General features: G+C 37.2%; 2 protein-coding genes across 3 annotated transcripts; one reads left to right on the forward strand and one right to left on the reverse strand.

Annotated features, from left to right (window-relative positions):
• Positions 1-141: 141 nt before the first annotated feature.
• LOC105380958 (calcineurin subunit B type 2) lies at positions 142-15944 on the reverse strand. 2 transcript variants are annotated; one of them, XM_048627430.1, is made up of 6 exons: positions 15808-15944; positions 15502-15544; positions 15186-15221; positions 11253-11416; positions 5878-6012; positions 142-3787 (listed from the first exon to the last, which is right to left on the reverse strand). In XM_048627430.1, the coding sequence occupies exons 1-6, from the start codon at positions 15808-15810 to the stop codon at positions 3617-3619; spliced, it is 552 nt and encodes a 183-aa protein (XP_048483387.1). In that variant the 5' UTR covers positions 15811-15944; the 3' UTR covers positions 142-3616. The 2 variants fall into 2 exon arrangements, with proteins under 2 accessions (XP_048483387.1, XP_011548888.2); XM_011550586.3 differs by lacking the exon at positions 15186-15221.
• Positions 15945-16439: 495 nt separating this feature from the next.
• Positions 16440-23466, forward strand: LOC105380948 (elongation factor 1-gamma). Its single transcript, XM_038113982.2, has 10 exons — positions 16440-16519; positions 16636-16785; positions 16879-16945; positions 17968-18110; positions 18543-18683; positions 19143-19307; positions 21084-21232; positions 21587-21756; positions 22285-22427; positions 23003-23466. The coding sequence occupies exons 1-10, from the start codon at positions 16454-16456 to the stop codon at positions 23138-23140; spliced, it is 1332 nt and encodes a 443-aa protein (XP_037969910.2). The 5' UTR covers positions 16440-16453; the 3' UTR covers positions 23141-23466.
• Positions 23467-23486: the final 20 nt, after the last annotated feature.

Raw genomic sequence — 23486 nt, forward strand, 5'->3', positions numbered from 1 at the left:
TGGTGCTCACAAATTTACAGACCATAGATAAATTAATAATCATGATGACCACTTGAAAACTACATTTTACCTCACATAATGATCTACGAAGAGACTGAATCAAGTAGGTATAGATAGATGTAGACAAATAAAAAAGGAGGATGAAATTCGAAAATTTAATAAAACTAAAATTCAGTTCCACTTTAGTGTAGACTTACTTAGGACATACTATCTACCGATAAGGACGACCAGACACAAACCACATCCAATAGTTTATTTATAATTTAAATTATATAGCTTTTCTAAAATATTTCATCACAATAGAATGTGTAAAATACATGAACACCACATAAACGATAACACAAAATGATATTATACTGTGCCAGGTTTAGGTTATAAATATTTTTCAATGTAAATAAATATACTTTTCAGCATCTCAAAAGGCTAAAATACATTTTATAACGTGAAATTTTCATCAAAAAGGATATCTACGGTGTGGCGCAAAAACAGATTAAAAAGAGATTACAAAATGGCGCCTTTGAGGGTGCAAGACAGAATCACAACTAACAAAGTCGCCTGATTGGATCCCATTTTAATGTGCGCAAGATATAATTTATGACTACTATGGTAACAAACACGACACGAAATACAATTTGTACATAGCGCGGCTGAAATACCGCTAACAGTTGCTACCAAACGGTAAATAGACCCCATATACTTGCTCCACATACAACAATATACTATAGCACATACGCGGATAAATTTCAGTCACCTCTCACTTACACTCGCGGCTAATTTATCTCTATGTTACGATTGCAAATGACAGGTACAAACAGTATCACGCAAATCAGAGGCCCTTATTGGTTCATATGACCTCGTTCTATGAGCCATGTTGCATGTAGAACAAATATCTAGGTGCTATAGCTACCACACCGCATTGCCAAGCCTGGATGGAGGAAATCCGCATAGTGTTGTATCAGGATGGAGAATGACCATTACTTTCTACCTTTTCTGGTTGTGGCAATCTCTTTCTGAAATCCGAAGGTGTAAATTCGCAAGGGACGAGGATTGAGGTTACAACAGACGACGCAAAATCACTAGTGGCCTCTATGTATCTCTACGGAATTAATTTATCAGTTAGCGACATGTCGCTAAACAATACGTCCATAGAAATATGCAGAAACCAGGGGTGACGAGACATCGACTGACTTAAGTCTCCTGTCGTACAAATTTTAATTATGGAACACAGAGTTAGTTAGATTAATGACTCCAAAAGCCCTTTTCCGTCATTTTGATACAAAACTATGCGTGATTTCTTTCGTCCAGCTCCCATCCCGACACTGGACTGTGATCAATAATATATTTATTATAAAATTAGCAACAACAACTGCATCACAAGTGGAAGGGAATCTACATTAAGGTTACATTTTATTTTTAATATTGAATTAATTTGTACAGTGATAGTTTATAAAATAATGCACAACAAATGTGACTAGATACTTAAGATTCACATTGTGCTCGAAGGGGTGAACCTATACCCTAGTGCCAAACCTCAGATTCTCGTAGAAATATAAAGCTTATTTTGATAAAGTCCTCTAATGTTATACACACACAACTATCATTAGCGAGATTAGAATCTATAATATGAAGTTAAATTATATCTTTATACATAATAATAAAGTATGTATTAGATAAAAGTATATAGGTATTATTAATAGTAAGAATGTGTTAAAGGGTAGTTGCAGACTGAAATTGGCTTAATTGTCTTTATGATTGCTTAAGATCTAGAATAGTCTTGATCAAATCATATTTTTAAACTCAATTTTCAGTTATAAATCAGTTAGCAAACACACATTGTAACATTCCAAATAATAGTTTAAAAAATAAACAATCGAATTAAATATAAAAAAATACATTTCATAGTCTTTTGTACAGTGATTCGGTGTAGATAATGTAAAAATTAAAACGATTGTTCACTGCATATAAGTATTGTGAAACTCTTGACTCGACTTCAGAAAAATCAAACACATGGTTGGTACACATCATAGTTTCAATTGAAAGCTTCTAGTACCTGTAAAATTTCGATCAAGTCTGAAATCGATGATAAGTACTTTAAAAAAAACTAGTGGCAGACCTGCAATCCATTGGGGCTCGTTCAAATTGGCAGTACTATTTTTAAAATCAAGTCCTTGGTATATTGATATCTGTTTTCATAATTTACGATAAAATTTTAAATATAGGAAACTATAGACATTATTCCGATATAAGTTCAACAAAATGATTACGTCTTTCTAAATGTTTGTTCTAAAACTGTACCATCTTGTTGACTGTACATCGGATGTCCGGACCTCCAATAAAATTATAATTGAGATCAAAATTTATAGTTCAGTAGAGATGCAAACATTTTGTAGAGTGTATTAATAATTTTGTTTCGTAAAATCTGTACTTACATAAATTACTCTTACTAAGTTTAATTACTCCCGACGAAGGACGAAGATAAAAGAAGCTAACTAGATGAGCTAACATACAGTTACATACAATATTATACAATTCGGATAAGGCGATAACGATAAGATCAGTATAGTATAAGTAATGTAAGTCGGTAACTCGAATCTAAATAGTGTGGGTCCAAGGGCGATGCCTTGTGGCACTCCTTACAAGAAAACTTCTGAATTTTATAACATCCTCTTTTGAAATATAATTAGCAATAACGACTATGTATATTATACATCCCGGTTCAAATTGCAATAAATTGACTCTATGCGTAAGAAAATTCTAGAGGTTTTAACATGATAGACAGTGTCGAAAGCATGCGCCCTAGAACCAATCAACTTAACGTAGTCCTTAACAAATCATAGCACTTTTATGATCATGGTATGGAAGGCAACAGTTTTCGTAATCAGCTACAAATTGATATGACATTCAACTTACACATTAAAAAAACCAAATAATGATATTTAGCGAAACTATGATGTGATGGATTTGCACTAACTCCAAAGATCATCTACCAACAAAAAAATATAAAATACTAAATAACAATACGAACAAAAATTACCGCAACAAAATTACAAACCTATATTTTTATCTACGATAAAACTTTTTTCTATAGTAGGTATTTATAATATAAACGTATGTATATCTTATAGTTCATTAGAGTTTATGTTAAGATGAATTATGTTAGAATAAACACAGTACAATGGCGTCGCAGTAGCGTTACGTGGAGACAAACGAATGGCCAGCATTTGTTCATCTGTAGACTATCGTAACTTCAAATACCTCAACATAGGTACTAAAACGCAAAACTCCATTCAATCGAGCTATTTTCCATGAAAATCCTCACACTAACATAATAAATATGGCACTGGCTTGTACCGTTTCATTTATTTACTACCTATTTACGTACTAAAATAGAGAATAATTATGATAATAACACAATTACTTACGAGTGCGACAGTTTGACTCGAGTCCAAGATTGTTTTGAACACAAGGACAATAACACGGAGCGTGAGTGCGTTCGAAAAGAGACCTTATGACATGAGAAATGTTTTCAATCTTCTGCAACGCCATTGGCTGCCATTTGAATAGTGTTCTAGCTAGAGTGGGACAGAGGATTGAGGAGTGAGTGAGAGTGAGTGGCCTAGACGTCGACGACCATTTTCTTGTGTATGTCTGTGTTGCCCACCACATTACAGAATTCCTCGAAGGATATCTTGCCGTCTTCATCCTTGTCTGCAAACAGGATCGTCTTGTCGACTATCTGTTGAAGCTGCGTGTCTTTAAGGTTGTTGCCGACCATCATTTTGAGGACCTGGAATTGATAGAATAGCTTCTTTAGTCTTTGATTATGATTTGTGAAAGGGAGAAGTGTGGAGTAGTGAATGATATGTCTTACTAAAGTTGCAAATACATAGGAGATAATACATGGTAATAACTAGTGTGAGTCATTATACATACATATTGCACTGGTCTTTTCCAGCACTAATTAATTTTATAACAACCGATTTCAGACTGGAATTGTTATTATTAAATTGGAACCAATATAAAAATCTCTATTTATTTTTTATTTATTTTATTTTATTTGGCACACACAACAGTATTACAGACATTAACAATATAACATAAGGTAAATTACATAAATTCTAGTCTAGTCGTAACACCAAAACAATGTGTACACAGCATGTTAGTGCAAAGAGCACAACCACTAAATACAATACATTAACTATTATTATATTCTAAGTTATAATAACATTATACATAATTATCAATGAAAATTTATTAAATTAAAAATTCTTTATTGACACCATACTTAAACTAAAAAATCTAAGGTGAGAAACTTAAAACATTAAACATCTAAAACATAAAACTTAAAAATTAATACTTTTAAGAACTTAAAAAATTTAACTTGTACTTAACTTAAAAGAAATGGTATTCAAAAGAAAATAAAAAACTTAAGAATTACAATAAAAAAATCAAGTAAGTAACAAAAAGAAAACTTTGTACAAAAAATAATATTGGTGGTGTAGAGGTTTCCTATGAGTGTGTCAGTGACCCTCACACTAGGCCAGGCCTGTATCGTGAGTAGTCTGTTAAGGAATTTAATTCTAAAGTATTTACCAATGTCTGACAGGTGGCTTATTCATTAAAGAATATACTCGTATAGATATACATTAAATATATGTAGATACTACTATTGATATATAAAATAAATATATAAAAGTAAAATAAATATGATGAAGATAGTGATAAAATATAATTACGTAATCAAAAATAAATAAATATAAACTTATTAGCGTTAAGTTTTATTGTTAATACGGGAGTTTATTAGTATGGTCAATAAATTTAAATATTTTATTTTTAAAACTTCCCAGTGAGTTGTGATATATGTCCGGCACTTCGCTTCTATTTAGAGCGTATATTTGATTATACATTTGACACACTCGCATAATATAGTTGTTCGCACTGACGTTAGTCCTACATACGGGTACGCTAAATGGGTAGGGGTGTCTGGAGGTAAGCCTAGGGGCAAAAAAGTTTATTTCTGATAGTAAACTGGTTGATATACCACCATAAAAAAATAGATTCCTTCGGAGAAGGAATATCATGAAGAATTATACACATGTTTTGTTTCAGGAACAATGGATTATCGACAATTCTTATGCATTAGCCGTTTCTCATCATAACATAAATAGTGACGTTCATGCATTTTAACAAGTTATTGTTTTCTAATTGTGGAATTTTTGGAAGGCTTTGGTGAACTGTGAGTCACTGCGAATATTTTAATTATAGACTCCATTGTCTAATGCTTTGTTTGTTTAAATAATTGTCTACAAAATAAGTATCATCAGTATTTCAAAAACACCCATCAGTGTGTGCATTCCCCTTTTCTTAGAGAAATGAATGTTATGTGGAACTATAGATAAATAATAATGTATAAGTGCAGCCTTAAACAATGTATCGACAGCAAGAGCTTCGAGAGCTTGTGTGGATAATTTCAGAGTCTCGATACCAAACAATTTTAGTTGAGTGCCTATAGGAAGTTTTTTTCACCGATCGAGCAGTCAGTGGCACCTTAACGCTAATTTGTGTAAGGCTGACGCAGTTTATATGGTGTATTTACCGCTAGGTGGCGACTCTCGCTCGCTTAACAAATTGGCTTTTAGTTTTAACTTCTAAATACTTTCTCCATGTTTACCGCTACTAGTTTAACCCCTCACATCCGAAATCAGAGACCATTAAAAATCTATTGTGTCTGGTCCACCAATGGGTCACCGGGACCCCCCGGACCCTGGCGTAAGCGGTTAAGGAGTCTGAGGCTCACACCAACACACAACCTGACGGTGGCCAGCAAGTTGACCTACAAAATTACAATTTACCTACTAATTAAAAAGAAATAATCACCTGAAACAGCTCCCCATTGGATATAAACCCGTCGTTGTCCATGTCATAAATGCGGAACGCGAACCGCAGCTTCGAGAGCTTGTCTCCCTTCACGCTGAACTGGGAGACTCCCTGGATGAACTCCTTGAAGTCCACCTGCGGAGAGAGAGATGGAGGTATTAGTGGATGCTGAGGGGAAGCGAGACCACAGACGTCGTGGAGTGAGGTTACTGAGTACGAGACGGCTATGAAAGATATTTTTGCTGTTTGTAAAGTTCCTTGAAGTCTACCTGGGGAGAGAGAGGGATGGAAGTATTAGTGGGTGCTGTGTGTGAGCGGAACCGTTGCACACTGGAGTTGCCACCACGGAACATTAGCAATTCGCTTGCATGTCAAATCTGAAAACTTGTATGAATCTGACGGATTTTTTACATTTATGGATTTTTGATTGGTGGTACGGTATCAGGTTTTATATTATGGAATAAAATACTAACTTACAACGGATAAGAAAGTATGAATGGACATTTTTGCTTTGTAAGTTTTTCCAATGGGTATTTCGGAATTTTTAAAAGACTCCTTAGGATGAAGCCACCTCTAGAGCATTCATTTCTAATTTAAATCTTCTAGAACTTAAATAAACATAAATCTTATGTTAACTGTAAGTTTTACGGTAGAACATAATACAATATTTGTGTTAAGTGTAAGTATTCAATTCAAAAATTAACCTCAGACCGAATTACAACTAAGTAGGTACCAACAGTAAGGTGCAGAGAAACCTGACCCCCCTCAGATACATTGTTACTATGAGATGGGGGTCAGGTTTTTCTGCACCTGACCGTACCAACCTAGTTTTTCGCCGCCGCAATGTCTAAAGTCTGTAGAAAATATCATATTTCCATAAGCACACAATCCGCATTAACCGGACAATGAACCAAGTTGGAATACTTTACTATTACTTTAACCATACGTTGAGCGAAGCGGCTTCTATCGACTGGGTCATCTCCTCCACAATAGTACTGCCCCTACATAGTCAACTATCGCATATCGATGTCGACATTATACCTATATTGATAGCACTTACACATACCTAGTTCAGTAAGCTGTGTGCGAGTTTTCTACCGTTCGAGGAGCGAAAGATGAAAAAAGAGAAAACCCAAACTTGTTCTGTGCAGTACTGAGGCAATGTTGTCGATTCTGAAGGCAGAAATTTATTTTAACGATGTCAAACCATACATTTTGCCAGCATAAAATGAGATTTACGGGCACACTAATAGAGTCGAATTTTAGAGTAGAAATCAAGGTTTTGACTGCTCTAAAATTAGAATTTGTACCTTCAGAATCGACATCATTGTAACGTCAATATTGCGTTAAAAAGCGTTTAATATTGCAAATCGATAGTTTTGTATCATCAAGAGTAATCTAGCATTACTATAAAAAAGCCATCATTAAACTTACCGTCTTGTATCAAAGTATTCTCGACTATAAGACTATCGACATTTCGACGGCACTAGTCCATAAGGTTATGTTGCCAAATTACTGTGGAGCTCGACACGACTTTACGAGGCAGTAATTTTTTATTACACTCCAGGGTGTATCTGAGGCTGCGGGGGGGGGGGGGGGGATCTCCTTGCTTGAAAATATTGAGGTTACGGCTGCATAAAGTAAAAGCGTTTAGTTAGGAGTATTTAAACACAAGCAATATCCGATCTGTAGACTCTGTAGTCATATGATGTACCTTGTGCAAAGATAGTATTATATTAGTCTCCCTCCTCTCTAATGAGTGAGAATATCCCCAAAGGCTACTTTTCGGAATTCCCACGGGATAGAGGTTTCAAATGTTCGGTAGTTAATAATAAAAAATAATAAAAATCTTTATTTGGATCAAGAACACTTAATACATTAAACAAATTGAAACGTTAATAACTGCAAATAGTGTAACACTGTGGCGCAGCCATTAACGCCCACCTTAAAAACAAATTATTACTATTTCCTGATCGAACAAGTAACAATGTACAGAGATTCTAGGCTAAATTAACTAAAATATAAGTAGTTTTCTTTTACATAATAGAAAAAAAGAAAGTATTATTCATTTATACAAGTCTTAATCAAACTCCAGAACACAGTAAAATATGTTAAAGCAAAATTGATAAATATGAAAAAGTAGTTTAAACAATTACAATCGCAGATTAATGAGTTAATCGGTACTTAATACAAATATAAGACGGGTCACAAATTAGCATGTGTAGTTTATTTTGTGTAGTGTTTTAAGTTAAGTTAATGAAATTATTTAATTATTGCGATAAGACTCTCAGTATCATCGTAACATAGTGAAAGCAACCATGTAGTGACCGCAAGCTTGCACTCACGGAGTGTCATGGGATAGATGTTAAGCTTCTTATTAATCCTATTGTATAGAATAGAGCTGATATAATAATAAAAACGTCCAGCAAAAACAGTTTTATGTTTCTCCAAAGAGCATACAAGATCATGCCTACGTCGAAGAGTTATGTAATGGGGATCAAAAGGAGTATTGGAGTGCTTTCGTAAAGTTACATTAATATAAAAGAGCTTCCTCACCGAAAGGACGTTCCAGTAAGAGTAAATTTCAGTAGTGGGGAAAATAATAGGCTTATACGCCATTACTTTTAACACACATCTTTGCGCTCTCTCAACTCTAAGTAGGCGAGATTTGCAGCAGCCGCCCCATACTACAATACAGTAACTAATGATAGACTGCGCAAGGGCAAAGTATATCATCTTTAATATGTCATGATTTGCGGCAGTTCTTAATCTTTTAAAGACAACAATTAGTTTGCGTATGCGTGAAATAAGCTGTGTACAATGCTGGTTCCAGCTTAGAACACTGTCAATTATAACGCCTAAGTAGCGAATATGATCTGTTCTCAGTATGTTTTGACAAGAGCAGGTTCTATTAGTAGCATTATCACATCTATGTGCTATTATAGTAAAAGATGGGGGAGGTTGGGAAAAACGTCTTATGGATAATGTAATGAATTTAGTTTTTTCAATATTTAATGTTAAAAGATTTTTGGATAGCCAGATCATAACGTTATGGAGAGCCAACTCAGCAAGCTGATGAACCTCAGGCCAAGATTTCGCTTGAACAAGTAAAACTGTGTCATCAGCATAAGTGATAATTTTACAGTTCGGTATGATGAAGTCACATAATTCATTAATATAAATAAGGAACAAGATAGGTCCGAGGACACTACCTTGCGGAACGCCGAAACTAATAAATTCTTCATCACTTGTATGCTCGCCGATAACAACTCTCTGAGATCGAGTTATTACTTTATTAGGTTTGTACCTAATGCTTACCTGACGCCAAATATTTACGGTCGATTTTATATGAACTCCAAGATTAAGAGCTATTATTAGCTAAGCTCTTCGGTGCTAGATCCTAAAAGATAAAGGCTTACACGCTCTAAACTGAAACCCCCATAAAACGAAAATTAGACTAAAGATTACTTCTGGTTTCAATCAGTCAGGTTTAGAATGCAGATTTGTACCATTGAAACTCAGAAACATGCTCACAATTGGCCGTCTAGCGCCTTATAAATCTGTAAAATATCTTTATAACACTTGTAAAAAATGTTTTATATTTTTGGTAGTAGCATAGTAACTATATTTACCTACTCTCCATAGTCTCCATTTCACAACAAGGGTGGCCCCCTTAAACTGTTCCACAATCCTTATTGACCTCGCCGAGGCGCCGCGCCGCACTCTGACCCTCACTATGAACTAGAGATGCCACGAATATTCGGCAACTATTCGGTATTCGGCCTATTCGGCCAGTTTTTTCAGTATTCGGTATTCGGCCGAATAGTAAGTAGTATTCGGCCGAATACCGAATACTTAAAAAAGTAGCAAATATCTTACAAAAGGGAATAAAAAACTATTTGATCGAAACATTTAACTTTCAAACAATCATTAATTGCAAAAACCTGAATACAACATATGTATTTTTAATATTTCAAATTAATTAAAGGCAAATTGTGATGAATATAGACAAGTTTTTCGGCATTTGTTCCTAAGAGACAATTTCGTTTTTTCATAAAATAAAAATATACAATACCTACTACTGAGACACAGGTATTTTTTAACAAAATATATAAGGTTTGGCTACTGATACAAGTTGGTTGACCAAATAAATGAACCTTATGAATAAATAAATAAACTGTTAAAAAAAAACTCTTTAAATAAAACTTCAACTTTTTGAATTATACTGGATCACCTGCCGAATATTCGGTGGCCGAATATTCGGTATTCGGCTGAGAGTGCCGGCCGAATATTCGGTATTCGGTATTCGGCCAAATCACTATTCGTGGCAACACTACTATGAACCCTCGACCACAGAAAGCACAACAGCCGGCACTGACCTCGCCGTTGCCAGGTCCAGCTTGCGGGACCGCTTGCCGAGCGCTCTGCCCCGCTCATAATGTAACTAGGGCGAGGTTTCACCATGCTCGGTTAGATCGTAACCAGGGATTAGTTCATCAATTATACGTCATCCTTATACAGATGTGTCAAAAGTCGACCATTAATCTCTGGTTATGCTCTAACCCACTATGGCGAAATTGGCAGTAAGCCCCAGTTTCACCACACTCGGTTACATCATAACCAGGAATAGTTGATGAACTAATCCCTAGTTATGATCTAACCTCGTTATTATGAACCTGGGACTAAAGACAGTCGTACAACAGCCGGCACTGACCTCGCCGTTGCCGTCGGCGTCGAAGATGTCGATGACGCGCTGCACCAGCGGGTTCTGCTGCAGCTCCGGCAGCGACATGAACTCGTCGATGGACAGCGCGCCGGAGTTGTCCAGGTCCACCTTGCGGAAGCGCTTGCCAAGCTCTGACCCGTGAGTTGTGAGACTTAGACTAAGGCCCGGTTTCTTCATAGTCGGTTAGGTCGTAACCAGGGATTAGTTCATGAATTATACGAATAGTAATCCCTGGTTATGCTCTAACCCACTATGGCGAAATTGGCAACGAATTGTTATCCCTGGTTATGCTCTAACCCACTATGGCGAAATTGGCACTAAGACCCAGTTTCACCACACTCGGTTAAATTATAACCAGGGATTAGAATAAAAAAGCCTAGTTATAATCTAACCCACTATTGCGAAATTGGCACCTAGCCCCAGTTTCTCCATACTCGATTACATCATAACCAGGGATTAGTTAAAAAAAAGTCTGGTTATAAACTAACCCGCAAAATTATCACTAAGCCCCAGTTTCACCACACTCAGTTAAATCATAACTAGGATTGGTGAGCTTATTCCTTTAGCTAATTACCAATTGGTGAGTTATTATCTAACCGACTATGCTGAAACTGGGCACAAAGACAGTCGCCCAACAGCCGGCACTGACCTCGCCGTTGCCGTCGGCGTCGAAGATGTCGATGACGCGCTGCACCAGCGGGTTCTGCTGCAGCTCCGGCAGCGACATGAACTCGTCGATGGACAGCGCGCCGGAGTTGTCCAGGTCCAGCTTGCGGAAGCGCTTGCCGAGGCGCCGGATCTCGTCCGCGTCGACTGCGGGGTTTGATGGGGTTAGAAGTGGGGTAAGATAGGGCGGAGAAGGGGGTTAGGTGGAAACGCCTTTTGTGTGAACGCTGATTTGAGAAGTTATAGAGGTCTGTCTGGTTAGGTTTAAGGCAATTTGAGTTTAGATTACACCCCGATTGATATGTAGATAGACAAATCAATAGAATTTCAGTATGGGATAGGTACCTATCTCCAAAATTGAAAAACTCTAAACGCCCAAACGATCATCTGAGCTGTAAGGAAGTATAATAGGTCCATTTGACTGTTCTGAGGATCAAAATTCTCTTAGAATCTCCACTAGAAGTTTGCGGAATACCTCCGAAGTTACTTTAACTAACGAGCTCCCGAGACCCGTCCGTGTTTATAGTTCACTGAGTAATATTCGTTTGATTAGGCAGCGTTTACACAAAAGGGTTTGTGCTAAGGTCCCCGATATCCGCATATAGTTATTGGGCTACGAAGCTTAGCACTCTGTGCTGCATAACTCTGGGTGGGCTTTGGTGGACTATCTCATGATTGTAGGAAGGAAAGAGAAGATGAAAAATAAGTCTTGATAAAATTTCACCTTTCTTATTATTTATTTAGTTTAGTCAATTTTCAAACTGAAGTATGTAAGTGATTATTACACGTTTCCCGCGATCATGAGATTTCACGTAAGTCACATGTTAACATCAGTAGAAGCTATTACCGAGTTATTATGCTGGTAGTACTTTGCGGTGAGTTAAAGTGGGTTCGCAGCATGAAACCAGCTAAATACCGTAAAGTGTTGTGAGTTAGTATTACCAAGTTTACCCGCGGCCTAGCCTTGACCTAAAAGCTATTTGTGGGGCGAACCATCCCTTCGGAAGTTCTTGAAAAAGATGTACCTACTTAACTTACAGAGGGAAAAGAAATCAAGGGGTTAAGGGCGGGAAAGATATATGCTCAGTAACGATCGACAAAGATTTATTGACCATCTGAGTAAAATATTGCGACCAAAATGGCGAATCAAACCAATATTGTATAAAGTATCGTTGGCGATCATTTTGGAGCAATTTTAAGGTTTTAAAGGTACCCATCTAATACGGTAAACCATTATCCATCGAGAGCATGGGAAATAGTAAACAAACGACACCATTTATCTAGATAAAATTAATCCATGCTTAAGGCCAAATAATGGCGCTGATAAACTAAACACATAGAGATAAAAACCTTATTTGAAATGCTAATTAAGGAAGAAACGGGTTAAAGTTACAATATAGGACAAAGATAAAGTATTACGCTGGTGGTTAGTAAAGTAAGATTCATTACTAAGTTTATTTAATATTGCAATAAGAATCAAGTACAGTGGACGGATTCTGCTGACCTGACTCTATTCTATTCTCTGTGGGGGTGTAAGTATTTACCTGCACCTAGTTCTCTCGAATGGAACCTTTTGTGCATATCCCCAAGGTCTGAACTGCTTAGACTTCCCACCACGCTAGTCCACTGTGGGTTGGTAGGTTCACATATATCTAGATGCTAAATCTAGATATGCAGGTTTCTTCACGATGTTTTCCTTCACCTTAAGAGCGATGGTATGCATTGTACCTTTTTTGTACAAATTATAAAATCTAATGGACTCATTGGTACATGTCAGCGCCGGGATTCGAGCCCGTATCTCAGGCGTGAGAAGCGGACGCTTACCCAACTGAGCTACCACGGCGGCCAATCCTGCTGAACTAAAATTTTGACGACATTTTGTGCATAAAATTGTTACATGATAAAATATACAGCGTTTACCGTACTTGCTATAATTATTTGAATACTGCAAGTCTATGAGTTGTAAAGACTTGGCAAATTGAAAGGAAAATAGTAGTTATGCGAATAACGATATCAAAAGAACTACTTAAGTACTTAGTTACTTTACATAAATACCACCACGAGGATTCATTACCTATGCGACTAACATATATAAAAGTGAATTGTGTTTATACATAAAACTAAAAGTACCGCTGACTTATCAACCTTAACCCCATTTGAGGAGAACACGTTTTCATCTACAAAACAGTTTCAGAGTCCTTATTTTAACATCATACTCACGATCGAGGTGCAAAAAATATTTGCAAAAAAACACATTGTTAGTTAATACACAGTTGGAACATAAAAACAACACAATCTAACACATAATATGAACAGAGTTGAGTGCACAAAGCATTTATTGTAATCAGAATATGGCTAAACTCGTACATACAACACTAACTGACCTTGCGATAGGCTGATGCAGCCCAAGCGATAGAATATACAGCCATTAAATCGTAAACCAAATTAACCATCTACTAAATACGTACTAGGACTGCAGAGGTCAATAGCAGGACCTTCAATGTTCCAAGCAGATATAGTTGCCTTCCGATTCATAAACACGTGCATTATACAAAGACATAATATCTCATCGCATTCTATTAATAAACTATCTGTGTCGTCTATTCAATCAGATGAAAAGAAAAGGTGTATCAGAGGAGGGGATCAGCAAATGAAAATAGCTCCCCATACTGCATTTGTTAAGAATATCAAGGAAGTTCGGAAGATAGTAAAGCACACATAAATACTGGGGCAACAGGCATTACAAGAGACTGAAAGAAGATTTTGTGAACCGTTGTCTCTCACTTGCAAAATGTTCAATGCCTTTTGAATTAATTGATAATAATATATTTATTGTAAACAATTTAAGCATACTCATAAAAACACGTAAGTTCTACGCTTTCCGTGTTCTGAGCTTTTTCAATTCAGCCAGACGCCATTGATGTATTTTATTCATGCAGCACCAAACAAATCCAATGCGAAAGGCCTAACTGTGTGAAGGTATGAATAGGTAAGCAACATTCAGTTTGTATGGCCCAAGTTACAAGAGATACAAGTTTTTTTTTTAAATATACATACATACACATAAAATATGTATAGAACCATTTATTTAAGACTTTAAAAAGCTTAACACTTATCCCAAATCAAAAGAACATAGAGATCCAAGCTAGAAACCTCTGTAGCCCGCATATATTCCTCGCCCCTGCCTTATATTATAGCTTTATACAAAACATTATTTCTAAACAATGTTATTAGCCATCCACTAGTTAAAAGGCTTCAATGTGACAATCAATGCTCTAATTCACAACATATAGGTTATGTTAATGTTTTCTGATCCAGAACAATTTTTATTTTTTATGTTTTAATTGTTTTTTTAATGATACAGGATGGAGGAATAATGCTGTCAAGAAAAATGCTGGAGAAGGTAAGCATCAGATGGAAGCAAACAAGAAAGAAGTAGGTAGATCATCAAGGATTCAGCTTTTTAAGTTTTGCAAAGACAGGTTTGCTATAATTGAGCCAGTATGTAAATTTTGTCTGACGCATCATGCAAATGGTTTCTGTGTAATCTATTTGTATTATTGTTACTAGTTTGAACTATACAATAGTTAATTTTAAGGTGAATAACATTTCACATAAATCTACTATTGAACCAGATTTACAGTAATACTTGTATTTAAACACCTGTTTTGGCAGGAGTGAGTAAATACTCAAAGACTTTGATTATGATTACCATATGGTTCTTACCTACTTTATCATATTATGTTTAAACATAGTATTTTTGGAAATGATATCTAAAAATGATATTAGAAAATGAAGAATTGTTTTTTCAACACAAGAAATATACAAAAAAATTGTTCTGGACGAGTTTTAGTGTACGTGCATAACAGGTCTAACATGGTTCATGGATGTTTGAGAGCGACACTACCACACTCACAGTTCTCCACCTTAAAATCAACGAGGTTTACTCGCGCTGAAAACAAATCTTCAATTACGCTTAATTACTGACACATCCTAGGGTTTCTGTTGAAAGTCTAGACTGGTTTAGTTACAAGTTAGTCTGGGCTGGGATAACCACAAATTTATTTAACGGAAAAGAGCGTGACCCACAATCGAAAGCATGCTATGGACAATGTTAGCAGTAATTATAAGGAAAAAGATTTACATAGACAAGTTTTACTTCACCAATTTAAAGTTCAAGTTTTGTTGGCAAATTGAAGAAGAGTAACACAAAAAGCCACTTTGATACTTACAGTTCGAGCAGAGCTCCCCCATCGGAATAGAGTTTTCATTACCCTGAAAATCATTATTGTTTTATTACGGTATCAGTCACTTCATTAGGCACACCAACTACCCTCAGACGCTTAGTCAGTAAATCAGGCAGTAAATAGCTAATTTAGAGCATAACAGTGTCGTCTGGTGAGTATAAAGGAGGCCGAGCTCAACATCGCGCCAGTTTTCTAAATAGGATCACATAAAAAGTAAAAGAATAGACTGCACCAATACCACCCAATGACCGATAAGATAACAGTTACAGGCTGGACTGAAAAACAACTTACCATCTTTATATATTTATTGACCTACTGATGTACAGTAAATAAACGTAATCTAAGTATTCACGGCTTATTTTTTTAGATAAAATTGAAATCAATCGCAAAAGAAATCTCACACCATCGATCTCGCCTCGCTCGAGTGATAAGTGTTGCCAAAAGTAAAAATTAAACGTCATTTAAAGAAATATTCGAAAGGTTAAGTACTTGAAATAATATATTCGTAATTTAAAGGTTTTTAGGGTATAAAAAAATACTTAAATTAATGAAATATAAACTTAATATAAAATGGATAAAAAAACTTATCTATTTTTATATGTTCTCCAATAAATTACAGTTTTATTTAATATTTTCGTTATATTTTGTATCATTTAGTTTTAATGTAGCGAGCTTTACAAACAGTTTTAACAGTGTGGCCAGCACTCCAAAAAATACGAAAAATAGGAACAACGTTCGAATACCCAAAAATTTAACAAGAGTAATAAAAAATGTATTTCCAATGCTTTCGATATTATCTGTCTTACTGTCCTTTGGTTAATATTAGTTATTAATTAGTCTTTATTTTTATATGTAATCCAATAATGCCCTGAAAAAAACGTTTGGGCTCTTGATGGTGTCCTAGCAAAACAAGATTCTGAACATTGAATACAGACAGATGAACAGATCACATTTGACAGCTGTCAAATTCTTCTTTCTTGTAAAGTCAACCATGGCGGCCGGGGTAGGTTAATTTTTCATTTGAATTTATCTAAATAATCGTTTAAATATTTGTGCAACAATCAATAAAATCTGATAAACAAAAAGTGTTTCTAACATAGTGTACCTTTATTTCCGTAGGTACTTTACACTTATCCGGAAAACTTCCGTGCTTACAAGGCGCTAATCGCCGCTAAGTACTCCGGGGCCGACGTAAAAGTTGCTCCCAACTTTGTGTTCGGCGAGACCAACAAGTCTGATGCCTTCCTGAAGAAGTTCCCCGCTGGAAAAGTGAGTGCAACCCCTTGGGACCAGTGATTATTCAGTGCTTCAGTTCAAATATGGATCTGTTTCGGTGACGTGTAATGTTGTGATTTATTTTAGGTGCCAGCCTTTGAAAGCACTGACGGGAAAGTTCTGTTGACCGAGAGCAATGCCATCGCTTACTACGGTGAGTATTTAACATATTTTTCATATAATTTTACCTAAGAATTCACGACAATTAAAAAAATAAGGTTAACTTGCACCCCAACCGGTTTTCATAATTTCCGAAAATATGGCAGTGATGAAGTGTGAAAGTGTCCTTGTTCTGTATTCAGGAACTTTTATTTATTGTTACTATTGATATTTTAGATAACTTATCACTGTTATCTTAACATTGAACTTGGTTATCATGAATCAGCTGTTACATTTACAAAGACCTTAAAATTGAAAATTGTTGAGTTTTACTAAGTTTCTCTTTGTGTACCTCAACTCAAGAACAATCTACATCTAGTTCAGTCAAGTTAGAGTGAGAGATTTGCAAGTAGATGCAGTCCTGACCTATGTCAACCAATTTCATCATCTCATATACCTATTATGTTCTTAGACTAACATTTTATGTGAATAGGTCTACTGATGTGGACTCAATATTCAATATTATTTTCTATGAGTCTAGAATACTTCCAATTTTGTGGCTGATATAAGAATTAAATATTTGGCACCCATGATAGTCAAACACCAATAATTAATCAGAAGCTCCATAGTCATGCAGAGTTAGGAATCATGGCTGAGATGCTGATGTCACAGGAGACAGGAGACAAAAGCAGCTATAGCAATTTGGGGTCACATACCCATAGTGGTCTTAAATAATACAGTTACCAGACCACTACGGGTATGTGACCCTAAATAATACAGTTACCAGATAGTCTGACAGAATCATTCTCTGAACAGGTAATATTCTGGACCTATCAGTTGCTTTAAACCTAACAATTATTTATTTTGTAAACAGTGTTCTTTACAAAAGAAATACCAAACTTTTAAAACTTTGCAATTCACATCTCACACCTACATCGCTCACAAATGCCACTGCCCTACCATAGGCCTCCTTATAAATATTCCAACTTTTCCAGTCTTTTGTTAGACCAATTCAAGTAAGAAACTGGAGCTACATCTACAAAATAATCTAAACCTTAACCTCATCCCCAATTCCAGTGTCGAACGCGGCTCTCCGCGGAGGTGACCTGCCGACACAGGCGCAGGTGTGGCAGTGGGCGTCGTGGGCTGACAGTGAGGTGCTCCCCGCCTCCTGCGCCTGGGTGTTCCCTTACCTCGGCATCATGCAGTTCAACAAAGTCGTGAGTACATTTTCATAACTTATAACTGTTAGCTGCCTAAGCCTGGATCCTTCCAAGAAGCAATATAATAAGATGTAAATGGTTAGTTAGTTGATATTTGACTCAGCTCGGCATAGACTCAACAATATTCAACACCATAACATTCTGTTATTGGACTTTCTGATCCATTCTCTACCTACAACAACTCTTGAAGGAGTGGAGGTTTTTTATGCTCTTGAAGGCATATAACGTAAAAAAATTTACTTTACGTAGTATGAACCTATCATGAGAATGGTTACTTAAATTATCCCTGCAGTCATGAGAAGGGGCCTATGTTTAATGAAACAGCATTTTACATCTGCATAAAAGGCAGTTATAAATTAGCCTCTTTAAAACTCAGTAATTCTCTATTTCACTCAAGTCTAACTAAAAATTCCATCTTCTCCTGAACAGAACGTAGAGCGTGCAAAGAACGACCTGCTGGCCGCTCTCCAAGTGCTGGACGCCCGTCTCCAGACCCGCACCTTCCTGGTCACGGAGCGAGTGACGCTGGCTGACATCGTGGTCTTCACCACTCTGCTGCACGCTTACCAGGTGAGGATAATGTGATACATATTCTGAGCTTCCAAGGAAAGGAAGCTTTTCCTGAGAGGAAAAATATTTGCTGACTTTTATGTATGTTAAAGATTCATGAGCCTCTAACATAAATGAAATATTTGGTTTACATCCCACATGACCAATCTTGAACTTAAAATCTATGTTATTCATTTAATTATATGGAGTAAATGTTTCTCAACAGGAAAGCAGGCATCAAAGCCTTATGAATAGTTTCAAGCACCACCTTCAAAAGTGTACACATAGTACACTTTTGAAACCTTTCTGTACACATAGTACACTTTTGAAACCTTTCTGTACACTAAGTAAAGGTTATAGTTAGGAAAATCTCAAACCGTTTACCTACTGCCTCTGTCATCTGCATTTCTGGCAAAAGATTATTATAATTGAGTATCGCCATTTGGTACAAAACTAACCCTCCACCGTTCTCAATTCCAGCACGTCCTCGAGCCCTCCATCCGTTCCTCTCTGGTCAACGTGACCCGCTGGTTCCTCACCATCGCCAACCAGCCCCAGGTCTCCGCCGTGGTGGGCGCGGTCACGCTGTGCGCCGCCACCCCCGTGTACGATGCCAAGAAGTACCAGGAGCTTGCTGCCAAGAAGGTATGGCTGGCGTAGAAATAATTCTAGGACTTCCACCACTCGATATTATCATCAAGCAGGAAGCTAAAGCGGCGGCGATAAGGCTAAGTAACATGGGACTATGGTCAACGAATACTACTGCACAGGGACACAGTCGCATACTTGACATTGCCAAGTTGTCGGCTCCCGGGTCCACTGAATGCAGCGACACTACTATAAAGACGTTTATCTTCAACCGAAGCTACACTATCCAGCGAGATCAGTGTGGCACATCAGACGAAAACAATTACGACATCAATATCTACATTGACGGAGCCAAGAACAAGAAGGGCAGCGGTGGAGGTGTCTTCTGCCCGGAACTTAATTTACAATACTCTGTCAGCTTCGGGAACAAAGCTACTGTTTTTCAGGCAGAAGCTGCCAGCCTACTTGACGGAGCTACACAAATAAAAGACACAAAAAATTGCAATATCTGCTTCTACACAGACAGTATGGCAATTTTAGGTGCCTTAGGCAGAACTGTAACAAAATCTAAATTAATTTTAGAATGTCACAGAACACTTGAAAACCTAAGCATTTCAAATAATGTAACAGTACAATGGATTAAAAGTCATAACGACAACATAGGAAATTGCGAGGCTGACCGACTAGCAAGAATGGGATCAAATACCCTACCAATAGGGCCAGAACCATTTATTAGTTTGTCATCAAAGGCAATAAGGCAATGTCTCACCGATAAAACACTATCTGAACACAATCAGGAGTGGATAAATCGTGTAGATTGCAGACAAAGTAAAGCGTTTATTGTATCATACAACCATAAACTTACACGCTACTTACTCAACCTGTCCCGTAGTAATATATCATTAATGGTAGGATTAATAACAGGACATTGTTGCGTGAATAAACACTTATATACCATAGGTAACTCAACTAGTCCCTTATGTAGGACATGTAAAGAAGTAGATGAGACGGTTGAACATATTTTGTTAGCTTGTCCACCTACTACAGAAACAAGATTATCTATTCTTGGACCAACAGAGCGCCTACCTCAGCTATTACAACACCCAGGCCTGCTACTCCAGTTTACTCGGGAGCTAGGCTGGCTGAGCTGAAATCAAGGGGATATGTACAAAGGTTCCACTCGAGAGAGCCACGTACAGGAACTTCACCCCCTATGAGAATAGAATAGAATAGAATAGAAGGTATGGCTGGTGATGACGTGATACTATTCATCAACTTGGTGGCAGTAAATAGTATGACTACTTATAAGTAGTGACTATTTATGCTATAAATAGCATAAATAATTTAAAAAAAACTGTGGGTATCGAAGGTAAAGTCCATCCCGCCACTGAAGTCACAGTGTCCGGATCGTATCAATAGGTGGTTTAGTTCCCGCTTCTGCTGTGGCAAAATACTTCAGTGGTAGCTGCCTCTATGACCACTAGTGAGGGTAATCATTTTCTAAATGAAATAATATGCTGGCGGCCCAGAAGGCATGACTACTGATTTCATAAATACGTACTTTATGTGGGCAGGGTATATCGTTAGTCATCAATGATGATGACTCATCATCAGCCAGTCTGGTAGAGATAAGCCCAGAAAAGTAAAATTTTGGCGCTTATTTATATGTTGAACAGTTTAAATACAAATATCTAAAACTCATTTTCTTACATGCTGCTTGTTCTTAGAAAAATGGCCCCAAGGTAAGATTCCTAAACAACCATGCCTTTATTCAAAATTTTACCCTGCAAAATCAGTGATTCAAACATCTAACCTTCTCCCCATCCTCACCAGGATGGCGGCAAGAAGGACAAAAAGGTAGAGAAGAAGGAACAGCCCAAGAAGGAGCAGGCTAAGAAGGAGAAGCCCGCCCCCGAAGAGGTTGATGACCTTGATGAGAAGCCCAAGGAGTCTAAGGACCCCTTCGACTCCATGCCCAAGGGGTGAGTTTCATTTAACATGTAACATTTATTTGCTAGTTTGTAGTATGTTATTTAGTGTTAATATGATAGATACATAGATACTTGTATGCCTAGTTATTAACAAAAGTTCCGTAACTAATGAATTCCAAGAAAATAAGTGTTTCATTTTCCATTTAGCTGTCGTAATGAATCACCTTGCGTTTTTATAAAAATCTAATCCCCAAGATCTTGAAAATGCCGATGCCAATATCACCTTGCACTTTTATAAATCTTGCAATATCTTAAAAATGCTGAGATGGTTAGTTCACAATATCGGAAAAGTTACATTCCCATTCAATAAAGTAATTTCACTAATCAACCATCCCATCCCACCAGAACCTTCAACATGGACGACTTCAAGCGCTCGTACTCCAACGAGGATGAGGCGGTCTCCATCCCGTACTTCTGGACCAAGTTCGACCCCGAACACTACTCCATCTGGTACGCCGAGTACAAGTACCCGCAGGAGCTGAGCAAGGTGTTCATGAGCTGCAACCTTATCACAGGTTTGTTAACTTACATACATAATTATGCTCACGACTGTATCCACCAAAAAGTAATGAGAGATGAAGATGATGACTCACCATTGAGCCACATACTTTTCACAGTACCCCATACATTTGATGTAAAGTGATAGGTCGCGAGCCGTATTGCCATTTCGGAATTATTACAATGCACTTAGGGGTAGGGTTAAATCTAGACATGTGCAGTTTTTCTCACAAAGCTTTCCTTCACCGTAAGAGCATGTGACATGATTGTACATAAATTCCTTAAAATTATTGAACAGAATTCATTGGCACATGACAGGATTTCAACACTTTACCACTCCTATAAGAGGACGAGGCCTTATCCGTTACGCAAGTGCTAAAAATATAAATCTTATCTTCGTATATTAGTTGTCTGGTAGGGATTTCTAAAAGCAATAAGGCCGCCTTTTTGTTCTGTTTTATTTATGTTTTTTTTTTGTGTTTTGGTGCAAATAAAGAGTATTGTGTTGTATCTTGAATAACAATATCCATCCCCCCCCCCCCCAGGAATGTTCCAGCGTCTAGACAAGATGCGCAAGCAGGCGTTCGCGTCGGTGTGCCTGTTCGGCGGCGACAACGACTCCACCATCAGCGGCGTGTGGGTGTGGCGCGGCCAGGAGCTCGCCTTCCCGCTGTCGCCTGACTGGCAGGTACATACTGACATCATTTATTTATAAATGGCGAAATAACACACATAATAGTGTCCCATTGCTGGGCTGGTGGTCTGTTATAGACCACCTGACGCCAATCCGGCAAAAAACTGTCCAGGTCTACCTGGGCGCCTTAAAACTTAAAATGCATTCACCGCTACTTTTTCGTTAATATTTCATACCGAACTCCGAACAAAATGATGATGTATTGCAAGCCGAGTAATCCTCTTACAGCTTGCCTATTTTACATGACCACAAAACCTTGTAGATTAGGCGGACATGTGAAATAATAATATTTTTTTTATTAATTATTCCCAACTTTAACTTTCCGCACTTCCGTGGGGCGATAATGAGGTGGTTGTTGCGAATACATATGAACAGATGTAATGAATATTAAGAATAATAAATACAATACAGAAAACGAATAATCTTGTTGCCAATTAACTAGCACGCACCATCAAGTCTTACCGTTAGTATTTTCTAAATGTATCTAATATATTTATTTCCTCTTCACATCATCAATAGAAACTCAACGATCCCAAATAACTAATACCCTCTTCTTAAATCCATTCCAGATTGACTACGAATCCTACGACTGGAAGAAACTGGACCCCAAGAGCGAGGAGACCAAGAAACTAGTCCAAGACTACTTCTCATGGTCCGGCACCGACAAGCAGGGGCGCAAGTTCAACCAAGGAAAGATCTTCAAGTAAACGACCCGTCCCCACCCTCAAACATAGTCACTGGAATAGCCTCTTAGTAACAATGTGATCTATGCTTAGCTCGGTTGAAAATCGGGTGTGTATTTTGCATTGGACATAACTGGGAGGTTATTCTTGTGTATGCTGTGTTTAAATTTCTCTCTGTGAACAATTAAATTATTCGATTTCGAGGGTAACATGTAAGAGAATCCTTTTTTTATATATTAAAAACTTGCATTTATATAATAAGTGGAGCGTCAGTCAGTGATCCATCTCAATATTTGTACGAAAAGCCGCTGTGTAATGAAAGTAAATAAATATTGTTTTATTTATAAATAGTTGTTGGTTTCCTTTCTCT

Source organism: Plutella xylostella, chromosome 18, assembly GCF_932276165.1.
Source record: "Plutella xylostella chromosome 18, ilPluXylo3.1, whole genome shotgun sequence".
NCBI classification, from domain to species: Eukaryota; Metazoa; Arthropoda; class Insecta; order Lepidoptera; family Plutellidae; genus Plutella; species Plutella xylostella.

Coding starts and splice junctions, on each gene's coding strand:
- LOC105380948 (XM_038113982.2), top strand. CDS start 16,454: ATGAACAGATCACATTTGACAGCTGTCAAATTCTTCTTTCTTGTAAAG. Junction 16,786..16,878: donor AGAAGTTCCCCGCTGGAAAA/GTGAGTGCAACC, acceptor GATTTATTTTAG/GTGCCAGCCTTTGAAAGCAC. Junction 19,308..21,083: donor AGGAGCTTGCTGCCAAGAAG/GTATGGCTGGCG, acceptor CATCCTCACCAG/GATGGCGGCAAGAAGGACAA.
- LOC105380958 (XM_048627430.1), bottom strand. Junction 15,222..15,501: donor GGGGGAGCTCTGCTCGAACT/GTAAGTATCAAA, acceptor ATTTGTTTTCAG/CGCGAGTAAACCTCGTTGAT. Junction 6,013..11,252: donor ACGCCGACGGCAACGGCGAG/GTCAGTGCCGGC, acceptor CTCTCTCCGCAG/GTGGACTTCAAGGAGTTCAT.